The sequence below is a fragment of the Sorghum bicolor genome, chromosome 1 (genome assembly GCF_000003195.3).
Source record: "Sorghum bicolor cultivar BTx623 chromosome 1, Sorghum_bicolor_NCBIv3, whole genome shotgun sequence".
Lineage (NCBI taxonomy): Eukaryota > Viridiplantae > Streptophyta > Magnoliopsida > Poales > Poaceae > Sorghum > Sorghum bicolor.
Genome location: NC_012870.2, coordinates 10,241,196 through 10,258,193, shown reverse-complemented (window position 1 = coordinate 10,258,193; position 16,998 = coordinate 10,241,196). Strand labels below are relative to the sequence as shown.

General features: G+C 40.7%; 2 protein-coding genes across 4 annotated transcripts; both read right to left on the bottom strand.

Moving 5' to 3' along the window:
* Window positions 5,000-10,261, bottom strand: LOC110430788. 3 transcript variants are annotated; one of them, XM_021448744.1, is made up of 5 exons: window positions 9,961-10,261; window positions 9,787-9,865; window positions 9,567-9,653; window positions 9,215-9,292; window positions 5,000-5,609 (listed from the first exon to the last, which is right to left on the bottom strand). In XM_021448744.1, the coding sequence occupies exons 2-5, from the start codon at window positions 9,809-9,811 to the stop codon at window positions 5,428-5,430; spliced, it is 372 nt and encodes a 123-aa protein (XP_021304419.1). In that variant the 5' UTR covers window positions 9,812-9,865; window positions 9,961-10,261; the 3' UTR covers window positions 5,000-5,427. The 3 variants fall into 3 exon arrangements, with proteins under 3 accessions (XP_021304419.1, XP_021304417.1, XP_021304425.1); XM_021448742.1 differs by having other exon boundaries at window positions 9,996-10,261; XM_021448750.1 differs by having other exon boundaries at window positions 9,221-9,292; window positions 9,996-10,261.
* On the bottom strand, window positions 11,055-14,919 carry LOC8062965 (uncharacterized protein At5g01610). Its single transcript, XM_002464011.2, has 2 exons — window positions 14,315-14,919; window positions 11,055-11,467 (listed from the first exon to the last, which is right to left on the bottom strand). Exons 1-2 carry the CDS (start codon window positions 14,816-14,818, stop codon window positions 11,462-11,464), a joined length of 510 nt encoding a protein of 169 aa, XP_002464056.1. The 5' UTR covers window positions 14,819-14,919; the 3' UTR covers window positions 11,055-11,461.

The window sequence follows — 16,998 nt, the reverse complement described above, 5'->3', positions numbered from 1 at the left end:
TATTTTAAAAATGTACATATAATCAACCAAACACGATGCAGTATCAATGTTGAATAAAGTCTGCTTAAACATGCTTGTGATTGACCATGACCATGGCTTGCTGCCCCACACATTGTTGTTCTTTGTTTCTAACAAACAATGGCTAGTGGTGACCAGCGGCAGCTGAAATCATGTAGTATCACAATCACATCATGGTACATGTAAAACCTATTTTCCTAGGATGCAACACTGAGGTATATTTCTACCATCTTATAACGAGAAATTAAGGCCTAAATGGACAACATTTAAATATTAACACAAACTGCAAACCTTGTATTTAAAATTCATATCGCAATTCTCATTAGCATACATGTGTTAATCCAACATATAAGAGCTTAAGCATCAAAACCAATGTTTTAAATAGCGGGCTATAGAAAATAGCGTCTTCGTGTCCCAGACGCTATTTGCGCTATAGCGAACGCTATAGCGGCGCTATAGCCTTGCTATAGCGGCTGTTGTACACAGCAGCGTGCTGTAGCTATCCACGTTATAGCGACGCTATAGCGGTGCTATAGCGCGCTAGCGCGCTATTTTATTTGGAAACAGACAAAATATATAATAGACAACAACAAGCTCAAACAACCATCATATTTCACAATCACAAATCATAAATCACAGGTGTTTCACAGTTTAAATGTTAATACATAACTAACTCATAAGCATAATGCATGACTACATAGTGCTTAACCACAAGTGCATAAGCACAACACAACAAATAAGTGCATGACAACATGATCACAGATAAACAGCAATAGCGCGTAAATAGCGGCACTATGACGCTATTTCAGTTTAGCGACGCTATAGCGCGCTATAGCGCCAATAGCGTTGATAGCGTAAAAATGAGGTATAGCTTCGCGTCGACTTATTCTGGCCGCTATAACGGTGTTATAGCGTGAAAATAGCGTGCTATTTAAAACATTGATCAAAACAGACCATATTCATTCATTGATTAAAGCACTATTCTTTCAATTCCTTATACACAAAAAGTCTGACAAGGCACATCTGCACCTCAGGGCATTAAGCCATTACAAAGTAACTTAGATTTCCACCACATTACTCCAAATGAATGTGTCTGCATCACACCTACCTATTTTGACACAAACATATTAACAAAAAGATATGATTTGCCTCTGCATTACCAACACAAGAGAAAGAATAGAGGACACTTGTTCTGATATAATCAGCTCGTGTCTTCATCCCGAATTCACGCTCAGGCTACTGTAAATTATCAGACCAGCAAGTCCCAAATAATCCCGAATGACAAATGAAAGTCATTCATGCCAATGTGCACAATCTCAAGTTGGGGCCACTACTGAAACATATCACACTTGCATGCAATGCAATAAAGCAGAATTCAACCAACAGGATATACACTTAGCATGACAACACAACTCATAGATCGAACCAACAACGCTCAAAAAGATGGTTTAACAACATCCTACTGTTTGAAAACGAAAAAATACTTATCATATACAAATGTAGCCATACTTTCAAATCTCAAAGAAAAAGAGAAACAGACCTTGCAATTTATCTTTATTAGGGCATTTGTAAGATACTGATCATCGACTCCAGTTGGTGCCACAATCTGTAACAATCCCAAATTCAGCAAGGCATTTCTTATTCCAAGGCCCTGTAAAGGTCAATGGCACAAGAGAAAAATTACCACTAAACATATTGGTTTTCATTTTCCTAATTGGTTAACAAGAATTTACAGGGCAAGCTGCATACAAAATATACAACGATCCAAACAAAATTTTAACATTGTTATGAAGGGTGGAATGCATCAAGGCAAGAAAATTGTATAGCAGGAACTGGTTGACCTGTAGTTATATAATTAAATTCATATGGCTACCGCAATTTCAACTTTATTTGAGAGAAAACATCAGCAGTATGTATAAAAAAGATATAATAAAGTAATGTGGGGTAATGGTCTAAACTTAAATTATAAACAAATGAAAATGAAAGGTATCCACGACTTAATGAACTCCCTCTCACTTCAAATTAAAAACATTAAAAAGAAGCACCCATCTCACTTCAAGCACAGACACCTTGTCAGTCTATACTCAGAGGAAAAAACATCATAACAAAAACACAAACTTTGAGGTCTAGCACAAACAACTGAAAAATCTTCAATTCATGGCGAGCGGCTTGAGAATCAGAGAGAGCTTTGTCTCTTTCGACTGACCTTGGTGGAGATGGGTATCAGCCTCTGCAATCCCACTAAGTTACAAGGTGATCATTCTCGATTCACATAAGGTCTCAAGGCCGGACACACCAGTGCTTTCTTTGCTGACTTGTCTCGGTCATAAATCAAGCCATTTCGTCAAACACCTTGCAGACATATCAAATTTAAAACTAATAGGTGGCATATTAACTCCCAGGACAGACAAAATTCAAACACCTTTCAGAAAGCTATAGCAAACAAGCAAAAACATTATTTTCCATGTTATAAATTTATGAATTTCCCAACATTGTTTTTGCCTAGCTCTTTTTTTGCCTGAGCCTAACAATAGCAAAAGGTACAAAATGATCACTTTAGTATGAGTATGACATCCGACAAACATCTATTGTGTAGCGGGTAGCACACATGGTTGTCAACCTTTTATATTATTTTTGATACCAAGTGTTCCAGCTTGCTGATTGTTCAACACATGCCTGCATAGCCCAAACACACGGAAAATCCAAAAAAACTCATTTTAGCAAACATATTGACTATAGCAAGTCCCAAAGCTTTCTTGCTGAGCAGCCATCATTCAATATTAATGTTTCAAATTCCTGGCACCTGCTTATTAACTCCCAGGACACTGCTATCTGTCATCCCTTCAACGCCAAGCAGAACAAATAGATCAACAAAATCACTATAGAAATAGGCTCGGGCAAGGCGAGCGCACACCTAGACCTATAGGTGCCGAGGAGGCCAATGGAGGAGCAAGACCAGAGTTGGATGTTGCCGATCACTGGTGCAGCTACAATGACCCACAGCCAAGCCAGTCCATGGTGCCGGCACGTTAACTTCTCGGTCTCGAGGCCTCTATGAACGCCTTCCCGCCTGAGATAACTCCAAAACAAACAAGTCCTAAGACGACACAAGTTCAGTACAACTAATTTTATCTAACTTATTTAGTTTCAACACTTTTCTTTAAACTGGGATCTATAGTTGATGATACCTCTATTCATGAACAATCAAACTGACAGAGTACATATAGAGTCCAAATTTTAACACTCCATTGGTAATTAAGTGATGAGTATATACCTCAAGGAGTGCTCTAATGGCGAGCCTGATGGTCTCTTTGCTAGACATCTTCCTGCAACTCTTCTCAAGAAACCTTTGAAGGCCCTCCTCAATCCCACTTGGGTTAATAGCTTTTTAAGCTGCATCCAAGTGCACCACCCAAACCAATCCAAATTTGAAGGAATCTGATATTGTGTGATGAATTTAAACAAAACATAAGAAAAGGAGAAGAAATTAAAAGCTTCCCAAGAAGCAACTTAATTAACAGTGGAGTGTTGAAAAAGCTTTACCTGACAGACTACCAGGATAAGAGCAGGGTTATTTTAGGACTTGAGAATGACATTAATTGGTGGATTCCTTTGGAAGATTGAAGGAGTTGGCCCCTAAGTTGATGAACACGGCATCAACAACTTCCATCGTCCGGACCTTAGGATCACCTACCAACAATCCTAAGTTATGCACATTTTTATGTGATCGAATACATAAAAAATCAGAATGCGGCTGATGGTAGCAGACAAAGCTCACTCTCGAAGCAGAACTAGAGCTCGTCGTCACGGCTCCCTAACGGGTGGCTCGGAAGACGCCGTCAAGAACTGGCAGCATCAGTGCATATAGTGAGTCAGGTTCCGTCCTGGCCGCAGAGCCTGCCTCGCTTGTGTACTCCAGAAGCAACATGTGCGTCTCCGTCGACACAGTCGCCACGCATGCACCCGTGGTTGGGATCATCCACCACAACTTGAACCTGAAAAATGACAACCACCTCCTCCACTGCACGGCCACCGATCCAAGAACTAAAGCATGGGTCACAAATCGAATCGATGGTATAGTTGCACAAGCAGCCCGCTCTGCACGACGCATTCTTCAAACTAGAACAACGATAGACTTACCTGGCTAGGTTTCTAGTGGAGAACACATGGCGGCTGGATGTCACCACCGCCCTGGCTCCAAGGAACATGTCACTCTAGGCGACGATGCAGACCAGCTTATCCCCATGTGCCCACCTCTGGACCACCGGTTACCCTGCTCCTCTCACGGACTGCCCTTGTGCCAGCCTCTGTCCAAGCCAGAGGTCGTGCCCATGCTGGACGCCCCAGCCAGGGTTTGTGCTCGTGTTGGTACCTGAATCGTCGAGGCCTGATCTAGGAGGAGCGCGTGCCTCCATCGCGGAGGGTTGCACTTGCCCACTCGGTTGCCGGCCTCAGGGAAGATGGAGATGCCGACCGTGGGGAATATGGAGATCCTCAGCGTGGGGAAGACAAACATGCTTAGCCTTGAGGACTTGGTTCTCCCAGCAGGATGGATGCCAAGGAGAGAGATGCTCGCTTGGTGGCTCAGCGTCCTGATGGCCGGGATCGTTGCCCTGGCGATGGACGTCGGGGAGCTAAAGGAACCGAAGAGTCTGCGCCAGGAAGAGTGCAGGATGGGAGACCAAGGGTCAGGCTTCACGCGTGGTGGATACTGGATGGTTTAGGATTAGTGATGAGTTTGATCCTAGCGATGGATATGAGTAAGATAAAGGGAAGATTAGAGTGAATCTCGTCACTTCATTTGAATGGTTGGTTGAGTTTTGGGTATATTTGTGTAGGTACACTTAAAAAAGATTAGGGCATGTACAGCCCACGGATAGGGACCTGTCTGTGAGTTCTTGGAATCCATGACACAAACAACTTAATAGACAGTTCATACAACCCATAGATAGAAGTCGTCTATTCAACTGTCTACAAGTGGTTTAATGCTCACATGTAGCAATGATCAATCATGAATATCATTTTAGTATACCATTGTGTTGCTATTTGATAAGACATGAATTCACACCCACAAGCAACTAGAAACTAAAAATTAAAAATAGTACATCCACATTCTTATGACAACTTAGCTAATTTAAAAGAAAAAAAGTTGATAACCTGATCAACATCTTACTGACTTCGTCATATCGATCTTCTGCTTGCACTTATACCTCAAGGTCAATGACCAAAACTGCTATCAGGCATAGAACAAAATCAAAGTTTATAAATACAAAATAATATATTTGTTAGAATGATCTACTCCATGACAGTTAGTGATCATTCTAAATATTGACTGAACAGACATGTTTTCAAGTTCCGATCCAGTAACTGAAACTGAACAAACGGCAGATAGTGATCACTCCAACAATTTCAGATATGGAACATATAACTATGAACTGCAAGTCTGAACATAGATAAAAGTGATATTTTCAGAATTGAAATCACCAAAACACATTCCCCATCAATTAAAATCACCAAAAATAGGACTGTTATTTTCAATAAACCGCTCTTCCTCCTTCCTGTCATGGATGGTGTTGCATTGTTGGCTCCTACTGTTGTCAATGAACAGATGGCATAACAATTTTTAGAGATGGTAAATTACATAACAAAACATTCAGCTAAATAGATAGTAAATTATATCAAATGAACATGAACATTCATACAAAAGCCAGGTTGTAAAGCTGTTAGATCCAAAGCCATGACTACAATTACTCCTATCTATGTACAGTTCTCGGCCAAGAATGAATAGCTTAGCAGCATGAACTGTCTTGCACCCTTCTTCACCAGCTCTGTCACAGCAGACTCCTGTGCAAGGATTTGGCCAGATCTTCTATAGCTGGAGACTAGTGTGGTCGATCTCGAGCAGGATGGCCAAGCTAGGGGTAGATTAAGGAGGCGGACCGGAGGCATTTCCAGCAGGGTGGACCGGCGGTGTTTTCACCAGGGCAGACCGACGGACGGTTGATGCGGTGGTTCTAGGATTTAGGTTGCCGTGTTGCCGTTGCTGCCACGACCAACTATGGTGGAGGCCATCATCATTGCTGCACCCTTGCTCCAATGCCGCCCTGTGTCCTTGGGCTCCACCGCTGCCATGACCTTGAGATCCGCCACCGCCATGCCCTTGGGCTTCCTCCACCACCGAGAGAAATATATGGCACCAACGAGGGGAAAAGCACACGGAAGAAACTAAATCTCTCACGCCCGCATCTGGATCCCGCGTGCTCAGCTCAGAGACGACCATTCCCTACGGGGCTGATTGGTAGGCTGGATCAGTCAATCCTCGCATGCTTTACCTGGGTGGTCTCATTCAAGCATCGTATTTGGTTTCTATTACTGAATGAAAACGGTGCACGAGACCATGCATTTGAGGCTGCCTTGATGCAGGCAATACGTACACAGAAATCGAGCTTCTGTCGTGATACAGGCCTTGTTTAGTTCACAAAAAGTACCTAAAATTTTCAAGATTCCGTATCACATCGAATCTTACGGCACATGCATGCTACATTAAATATAAATGAAAACAAAAACTAATTACACAGTTTGACTGTAACGAATCTTTCAACCTAGTTAGTTTATGATTGGAGATCTGTGCTAAATGTAATTAGTAACTTGGGTGGAGATCTCATCTCTATGTTCCATAAAAAAAGAAACAGATATTGAACATAAACTTAGATCTCCCTGTTTGTTGCTACTTTATACCACAAACAGTCATATGCTAATGTTATTCAGCATAATTCAATTCAATTTTGAGGCCCATACTTAATTTGAATTCTTATTTTGTTTCATTAGAATTACTTCTTGTGTTTCTATAAACAATACTAGGCAACAGGTGTATCGTCCATTACATTCAATCCTGATGGAAAATCTCTATTGTGTGGGTTCCACGAAAGCTTAAAGGTAGGGTTGTTGTTTTCTCAAGTGATCATGTCAAGAGAACTTCTTGTACCCTATGACTTCTAGAGATACATTTTTTCTTAAATTAAGCATGTTTTCTCTTGGGAGGCAAGAAGATGTCATACTGTTGATGTGGAATGGTCTAGACTTGTTGATTTGAATGTCCACGAGGGAAAACTTCTTGGTTGTTCTTTCAATCAATCTTGTGTTGGAATATGGGTTGTTGATGTGACGGTATGTTGGTTTAGCTACATTTGTAACACTGATATGTTATGGTCAATTTGAGTCTTCCTTTTTTGTTTTTTCTTAAATCTACTAACAAAGTAATCAATTGGTAGTGTCTTGAGCCATATGCAACGGGTATTTCAATAAAACTAAATGGTCATTCTAAATTGAAGAGTGTCTAGCTGTATGCCTTTACTAAATCGGTATCCTGTATGTTCCTTATCATCTCGGTCTACTCATTTCTACATTTAATGGTTAAAACATTTCATATGTCTTATCTCTCTTCTATCTGTTCTTAATATACTGAAGCAAGCGTGTTGGTCCTAAGCACACCACTAAGGGCTAGAGTGAGCTCCAATAATAGATATGTTGGAAATTCAGCTTTTTAATTTAGTGGTACCACCTTGAAGAGAAGTTTGTTACGGAGTAACAGTGCCTCTAATGTTCGCAATTTCTATACCAAGAAGGATTAGTGTTTTCCCAACAAAAAAATGCCTAAGATATTCTATCATGAGCAAGAATGAGCAACTGCAAATCTATTGATACGTCTCTATCCACTATGGATAAGCTCAGTTTGACTAATGGTAATCAACTTGGTGCAGTGGATTCAACCAAGTATCACAAAATGGTGGTAGCATTGCAGCACCTTACACTCACAAGTCTAGACATTTGTTTTGTTGTGAATAAAGTGTGTCAGTCTCTCCATACTCCTACACCTGTTCATTGAAGTGTCATTAAAAGACCAACGGTATGTATGAGGTTCGTCGAATATTGGGCTCAAGATTTCTAAATCAAATTCTATGATGGTGAGTGCTTTTCGGATGTTGACTGGACAGGTTGTGTGGATGACAGGAGGTCTGGTGGTTTTGTTGTGTTCTTCGATAAAAATTTGATCTCTTGGAGTGCCTGAAAGCAACCTACCATGTCTTGCTCCTCCACTAAAGCTAAATATAAGTCGCTTGCCAATGTCACCGCTGAAAAGATGTGGGTGCAAAAGATTTTGCAAGAACTTGGTATTCCTATCCATTAGTGGCTAGATTATGGTGTGACAATTTGGGTGCCAAGTACCTAGCAGCTAATCTAGTGTTTCACGTGAGCACAAAGCATATTAAAATTGATTTTCACTTTGTTAGGGGAGCGTGTTGCACAAAAGTTATTGGACGTGAGATTTATCTCCTCTAGTGATCAACTTGTAGATGAATTCACTAAGCCGGTTATTGTTGCCAAGATTAAGCATTTTTTGACAACCTGAATCTTGTTAGTGGCTGAGATTGATGGAGGATGTTGAATGATAAAATGCTTTATAGAAGAGAATGGAGGGAGTATTTTAATTTAATATATGAGCCTATCATTTCTAAGCTGTAAAGTCTAAGAGCAACTCAAATAGTTTGGCTATTCTTGTTATGGAGGCCATTTTAGAATTTATATAGAAAAAATAGGCTCCAAGAAATGTATTATACTTTGTAAGAGCAACTCTAAGAGAGTTTGTAAAATTAGACTGCTAACTTGATGATTTAGCTATTCTCTAAAATAAAAAACTCCTTCAAAAAATAGATAACTCCAAGTGCCTTTCTAATCTAAAATAGATAACTCCATGCTATACTTAGCTTGACTTTTTTTTTTGCTGAAAATACCAAAATATAGACTACATATCATATATAGCTTATCTCTTGTAGATGCTCTAAAATAGTAAGTTAGCTATCCCTTGATTTTTAGTGGTCATAGAAAGTCAACCACAAGCACTCGCAATCTAACTTTGTAAAACAGCAAGGCTCTTCTGAGCCTCTTGTTTTAAGAGTTTTCGATTTTACAAAATAATTAAATAATGGAATTTAGCTACTAATTTTAGTTAAGCTGTTAAAGTTTGCTCTAACGATGTGATAGTAAAAATAGAAAGCTCATCGATCTAGCTCAGCATTATTTAGAAAAGGCAGCTTGTATCAATTGATCACGTGTCAAATCGTCTAAAAGTAGAATTTCATGTACTAGTAAAGCAAAAATCATATATGAGCTAAAAACCAGAATGGAATTGACGCACCTATACCTTTGTGTTTCGTTTCTGCAGACATTGTGACCGAGCGAGTACTGCAACGCTTCTCTAGCTGAGACCGCAATGCTGCAAGTGAAGAGTTTTAAAGTGAGATTAAAAATGGCCACAAGAGAACCAAATGGGGTTTTCTGTTAAACTAAAAGTTCCGTTTGACTGGAATGTCAAATAAATTTTCTGATTGGAACGAGAAAGTTGTTTCAATATAGAAGTGGTCAAACCTGGCACGGTACTAAAATAATTTTTAGATTATTAACAGAAGGCTAACTGACTATCCAGCGAACAGGCTGGATATGGTTGGGTTCGCGCAAGACGTGCATTCTCATTCAGAAATCTCACTTACCGATGATCATCCCCCGAAGAAAACAGTGCAAGTTGACGTTGCGCCTGCATTTGGACGTGCCAAACCGGAACCATGCATTGCGATACCCTGAAAGCAAAAAGCAACAACATATCGATCGTATCTCAGAACCAGCTTTGCGATTGGTAACAGAGCATCTTGATCTCGAGTCCGGAGGAACAATGAAGTGCTACTTTGGAAAGTGAAGTGTATAGCTGCATACCTGAGGAAACAACAAACGTGCACATCGTGTGTTGCAATTGCAAGGCCTACACTACATCGGTTGCCGCAGGATGATGTCCCTGCATGCACAGAAGCAGAAGAAACGTGTCACAGAAGAGAAGGATCACGGCGTGGCCGCATTGTTTCGATGGAGCGGGGCAACTTGCATACGTACAGGTACATCCATCTGGATCTGGAACCACAACGTACCGCAGGGCGCGTTAGGTATTGTCGTCTCGGCACGAGCACCATCTCGCCAGCTGAGCTGATTGACGACGTACGGCGCTCATCATCTCCAGTTCTCCTCCACCTGCTGCGCGAGACAACGGACGATCGAGGTGGAAGACAAAGAGACCCGATCGCGGTATCAGATAGCAGATGACGAATCGTCGTCGGATCGGATAGGAATGTTGGGTACGGCGGGCGCCCAGAGCTAGCACGCGACTTTTTTGGATCTATAATATGGCGTTCCAGCTGGGGGCGGCTGAGGCTCAGAGGCTATATAATATGGCGTGAGGGGCAGAGAGTGGAGGACGATCGACTCGACTCCGTCTCAGTACCACCGTGGTAGGCGCCGAGCGGAACGGGCAGAGTGACGGTGGGCAGGAGATCGCGGGATCGCGCGCCCGCGTCGCACGGCTTCCGGGGTATAATTCTGTTTTGAATGACTAACGGCTTGCGAGGACTCTGTCTCGTCTGCTATGCGTTCCTGGGCCGTTTGGGCCAAATCGGGGCACGGCAGAAAATCACCCGCCACACCAAACTTTTCATGCCCGGTTGACAATAACCGCAGTCCGCAGCAACAATTGGCTTAAGCGCTGAATCTGTCAGCCAGCCATTTTTTCCTCGGAAAAAGTCTCCGCTTTTCCTCTCTCAATACCAAAACTAGATAAATCACCCTCTCAACTTTTCAAACCGTGTATTTTACCTCCCTGGAGCGGTTTCGAAGACGGTTTTGCCGAAATATTTAGCCGAAATAAATAAAAAAGAAAAAGACAAAACCTTTATATCAAAAATTTTGTACCACTACGTAGATATACTTATATGAAGTTCAATAAAATTATCTATTTTATAATTTTTTCTGTAATTTACTATGATTTTTCAAATATTTAGCCAAAATAATAAAAAACAAAAAAACAAAACCACCGTACTATAGCACCGCTTAAAAGAGGTAAAATACACGGTTTAAAAAGTTGAAGGAGATGATTTATCCTGTTTTGAAGTTGAAGGAGGAAATGCAGACTTAAAATTAGGGAAGGAAAAGTAGACTTTTTCCTTTTTTCTTCTCTCATAATAAATTAACGAACGGGCCATAACTTTTCAGACAGCCAACAAGCTCAAAGGCCATGGCTTTTCAGACAAGCCCGTGCCGCGACACTTCTGGGGCAGTTCATGGTTCCACACGCGATGACATGAATATATGATGATCCGGATCCGGGAGTACAAGAGACTCTCTGCCTACATCCTACGCAGGTTCGGTAACAGCATATTATGGATATACATTTCTACAGAGCATCCATCGATGTCCATTTGAGACCGGGAGCAACATTACAACTAGATACTGGTACAGGCAGAAGACACCGCAGCAGAACGTCTTGCACTCTAGTGCTCAGGCGACAGCAAACTGGAAGGGCGGTCCTGCGGTTCTCTGGGAGTGTGGATTCTCAACTCGAGGTTCAGGCCTGGAAGGGCAAGAACACATATCGTCAGATTTATTAACACTGAGGTAAAAACTTATTCGTGTGAAATAACTACGGTAAATAACCACGCGGAGATAAAAAATGTTGTATCCAACTTGACTTTCATGCTGACGCCAACTTGATTGACACAAGCATGTTCAGTGGCAAAGAGGAGACAGCAGTGCAACAAGTATATGGCACAGGGTGAAACAGCCAAATATGAGAGAAGGCATCAACTCATGAGTTAGATATATGTCTTCACAAAGTAACTCCATTTGTTCACTCTTGTCATCCTACATATCTTCCCAAACAGCTCATCCAAAGAATCAGAATATTTAGAGACCATACAAACAAACAAGGATGGGAAAACTATCCGCATGATTAGCATATTAACAGATATTTCGGTAAAATGCAACAGAATTTGCAACACGCCAGACAATAATAGGGCTACCCGTCCCCAGTTCTCAAAGAGTAACTCACAAGACTACGCCAAATATCTGTTGTTCCAAGATCCCACGAAAGGGAAAAGGGACAAGATATCCATGCCAAATTGCCAACACTTCAGCCGACATTTTTTATGAATGCAAAAACAGTGATCTGGACCCTGGAGCAGGATGCATAGTGGATTTGGAAAGTCAATAGGAGTTGCTGTTAAGGACTAGTGGAACACAATACTACAGTACATGACATAAAGTCTTTAGACCAAGTCTGTTTGGATTTGCTATTCATGTCAGGGTAGGACTCTTTCACATATACATATGCCCCAGGATCTGATGCTTTGTACAAGGGTATCACCTAAGTCATTAGCCTAAACCAATTATACTAATCTAAGGAGCCAAACTAGGAGAACAAAACAATTCCTAGATCCATCGAGGATATATATACGCCACCGAATTAAAGAACCTTGAATACTAAAAGAAGAAATGCACCTAGACCTAACAAAATTAAGCTAATACTTAAAATTGTAGTCATTTTATTTCTCTCTTTCCATACATAGCCAAAAAATGGAAAAGAATTTTCAAGAGTCCCATCTCCTAGAACTCTAGAAGTTAGTGAACTATGTATGGAAGATAGAAACAAAATTACAAATGTTTTGGGTATTCACTTAATTTTGTTAGGTCTAGGTGCTTTTCATCTAGTATTCAGCTCAAGGATTTCCTATTTTTGCCAGTGATCAATAGCTCAAGGAATACTAAAGTGCACTAAATAGTAGTCAGTGCCTTTATTGCTGCAAATAATAAAAATCCAAATAGAACAAGGAATTACTCTAGATTGCAGTTCCTAACAAGAAAAATAAAATGTGATGAATTCTGTTATGTCTTATGGTTTGACTACTTGGATATTCGGATATTCCAAAATATTACCCATATCACAGGGTGAAAAAAACTATCCTCCTACAGCATCATGTGGCATATTAAATTTCATTATGTAACAATAAAACATACAACATGAGAAGCAAACCAACTATTTCCACGAGTATGAAATATCAAGTATTATAATATAAACAAAATCTTTAGACTGCTATGTGCTACTGACTGTCAGCTTCACTGAAGCACACGATACTAAAAGTGTTCCTTTTCTCTCAGAATCATTTTCAGCCCAAATGAATTGGATTTCCAAAATAAAAGCTCGGTACCCATGTTTGCAGACAACAAATGAAGGAAATTTACAACACCTAACACATTCCTACCACCAATGAAAGATACAATAATGGGCACAAAAAATCCAACAGTGAAAATGGCAAAAGAAACCTATCAAGGTCACATTTGACATTTTCGCAACTCAAAGGAGTGTCTTCTTCATCTAGTACTATAGAACAATGCATGAGTGAGATCATTCAAAGCTATGTTGTCTTAATGTAAAATGAACAGATTGGAACAGACCTAGTCACTGAGATATAATATTCTTTCCACTGAAACATAAGAAAATATCTAAAATTATATAATTGAAACAGACACCAAAACCATCCAATATTATTACGTTAGATGCCAAAGCCCAAGTGAAACTACATATTTTCAGTACTTAATGCCCTGCAAGAGCCAAGCCAGCCGCTACATCCTATAGGTCCTTTCCCCTCCTCTGGTTTCAGCACCAACACATGGTATCCACTCTTTCTCCGCTACTATCTAACAGTTACTTTAGATGCTAAAAGCCCAAGTGAAACTACATATTTTCGGTACCTAATGTCCTGCAAGAGCCAAGCCAACCACTACAGCCTATAGGTCCCTCCCTCTCCTTTGGTTTCAGCATCAAAGAAGGTGTCCACTCTTTATCCACTACTATCTAATCTGGAACATGATCAGACAAGTTCAACCAATGAAACCTACTAGTGGATGTTAAGCTTATGGCCCATAGCTTACCTTATCTCCAAAATATAGCCACTGCTAGGTGACAAGATCGCAATTTAAAGTAAAATTAGAAATTCCTATATTATATGGGAGGTCACACCATGAATTCATGACACATGCCATTTGGCAGTACAGTTCATTAGGGCAACCAGTGGCTGGCTCCTGTTGGCTCCATCATTGGACTCATGAGCATGCTGTACACTAAGATCCAGCTATCACAGCAAGTCAACAACTGTAGTTAAAGCTAAAGAGTACTCAAGCTAAAACGAGTCCTCCAATTTCAATCGCTCAGGATGTGAAGGTCAAATTGGATCTGCAAGTCTCAGTGTGAAATCTAAGCAACAAGAACTTGCAGATCAAACTCCTAAGAGCCGCAGAACAACTATTACTTCTATCTTACTATGCCACATCAATCAAGCAAGCAAACAAAAGTGGGACTAAATTTCCGTCCATCTCCCAACCGATTCGATACAAGCAACTTATATAAGAGGCATAAAAGTACCTGCGCAACGGGGAGCAGCCCAAGCTCCCCGATCACCCCAGCCGCGCCGCGCAGCTGCGCACCGACGCTGGAACCGCAGGTGGGCACATCGTCAAACATCGAGGCCGACAGAGACTCCGAGATGAATCCGGCCTGGAACTCGATGGTGCCCTGGTCGGGGTGCGCGACCATCCCCGTGACGTAGACCCAGAGGAAGAGCTTCTTGGCCTGGACGCCGGAGAGGTCCGAGATGGCGCCCTCGGAGAGCTTGCCCGTTATGGTCCTCTCGTAGTAGACGAGGTGGGAGCCGAAGTGGACGTAACAGGTGCTGGCGAGGTGGATCTCGAAGGCGCCCGTGGCCTCGTCAAAGCTGTAGGAGGCCACGGAGTCCGGGATGAGCCCCTTCGGGAGGCCGTACTTGGGGAGCAGGTCGTTCGCCGCGCCGTTCAGCGACGCGGCGGACGCCGTGGCCGCGACGGCGGCGGCGAGGGCGAGGAGAAGGACGCGGCGGAGCAGTGGAGACATGGCCGTTGCGGGTTTGGGATTTTTTTTTTTTCCTTTTCTTTTCTGGTACTCGCTTCTGTCTTGCGTTCTTGCAGTTTGGGATGTGGAAGAATTGGTTAGTAGTAGCTTTAAAGTGCTTCTTGATGACTTGTGGATTAGGGGGAGTTTTTTTTTTTTTTTTTTGAGACGAGCTATTTGGATTTTGGGCCAGTAGAGTTTTTTTATGTTTAAGGAAGTAGTTAGGATTAGATACGACGATGACGATCTCTCAAAATATGTTCACACACCACATCAAGATTAATAATCAAGCAAAATCATAAGGTTGTGCAATTTTACTTAGCATTCTTTTCATTCATTCGCAAAAAAGAAGTTATCATTATTTTCCTTTTTGGGGTCCTATAATGAGTTTCTAAGGGTACACGATGCAACTTCTAGATTTGTACGAGATAGGCCTTGTTTAGGCATGCGAAATTTTTTTAGATTCCGTTACTGTAGCACTTTCGTTTGTTTGCGGTAAATATTGTTCAATCATTTACTATCTAGGATCAAAGATTTGTCTCGCGATTTACAAGTAAACTGTGCAATTAGTTTTTGATTTCGTCTGTATTTAAAGTTTTAGGCATGTGACACAAGATTCGATGTGATCGGAAATCTTGAAACCTTTTTTTATTTTTGGGGTGAACTAAACAAGGCCATAGTATAACAGAAAATCAAAACTGTGGAGACATGTGACGATTTTCTGTGGGATGCTAATAATGTGAATGAAAGAAAACGCGAGTCACATGGAAACGGATCGACGTCGACCAGCTTATAATGTTTGACACGAGGTCGCCTTCTAGAAGTAGCGGGCCATTAGCCCATTATGCTACGTCGTCATCATTTCAGCTGGAGGGACCTCTCCTAATCTGTTCTTCACCGGCCGATTCAATTGATTTCAGCAATCAATCAGCTTATCAGCTCAAGATTCTTCACGAATAAATCCAAGATAGAATTATTAATGGCGACAGCGATCAGGTAGCAGGAGTAGTAGTTGGTCTTGATCGTTAATCCTGTCCTCTACGTACATTGTTTGAACCGCAAAAAATTCATTAAGATTTAGTTTATTATCCTGATGAAGTAGTAATAATTCTAAGTTTTAGAGAGTAATAAATTTAATTCAGTTGAAACAAAAATACTTTAATGTATCCTCGCAAAGAAAAAAACTTAAATGTAATACATCACGTATTTCCTTTGTTACTAGGGAAAACATGGCAAAATCTCTCCTTGCACCTAAAATAAATTTATTACAGTACAATTGGAACATTAATAAGTTTTCATATTCGCCCAAGCAAAGTTGCCCCCTTGACATTTATTTTTCACGGTCTGCTTTTGCAAGTGTCCCCTTATTCTTTTTTAGGCATTATATGAATTCCACACTAAGGCTTTTGTTTAGTTGCAAAAAAAATTACAAAATAGATATTGTAGCAATTTTGTTTGTATTTCACAAATATTGTTCAATCATGGAGTAACTAGGCTCAAAAGATTTGTCTCCTAAATTACAAATAAACTCGATGTGACGAGAAATTAGAATTTTTTTGCAAAATTTATATGGAACTAAACAAGGCCTAAAAATTCTACACATCAACCAGGGGACATAAATTCTATCTTCAACTCCCGTTCTTTTTTCCCTCTACAAACCGAATAAGGGACTGAGACTAGAAGTCAAATTACTACCTTAATTTCATCCGTTAGCTCACACCAGTAATTTACCTCCTCCTTTCTACCCCCTCCATCCTAAAATTGTAAGTCATTCCAAGAATCTTGGAGAGTCAAAATATTTTCACGTTTGACCAAAATTATAGAGTGAAATACTAAGATTTATAACGTAAAGTGAGTATACTATGAAAATATAATTAAGAAAGAATCTAATGATATTTAGTTGGTATCATAATAATTATTATTTTATCATATAAATTTGGTCAAACTTTAAAAAATTTGACTCTCCAAAATTTTTAGAATGACTTACAATTTGGATTGAGGAAGTACTGTGCAATTGCCAAACACTCCGAGGACACGACGCTAGGGCTTCAAGAGGCATCCGCGACTTCGCAAGCTACCGTAACAGCCTCCGTCTGGAGCTTGTTTACTTTCATCCTAAATCCTAAAATTTTTCAAGATTCGCCATCAAGTATTAAATATAGACGGAAATAAAAACTAATTGT

Coding starts and splice junctions, on each gene's coding strand:
- LOC110430788 (XM_021448744.1), bottom strand. CDS start 9,811: ATGTGCACGTTTGTTGTTTCCTCAG. Junction 9,293..9,566: donor TCTTCGGGGGATGATCATCG/GTAAGTGAGATT, acceptor CTTCACTTGCAG/CATTGCGGTCTCAGCTAGAG. Junction 5,610..9,214: donor AACGAAACACAAAGGTATAG/GTGCGTCAATTC, acceptor CATTGACAACAG/TAGGAGCCAACAATGCAACA.
- LOC8062965 (XM_002464011.2), bottom strand. CDS start 14,818: ATGTCTCCACTGCTCCGCCGCGTCCTTCTCCTCGCCCTCGCCGCCGCC.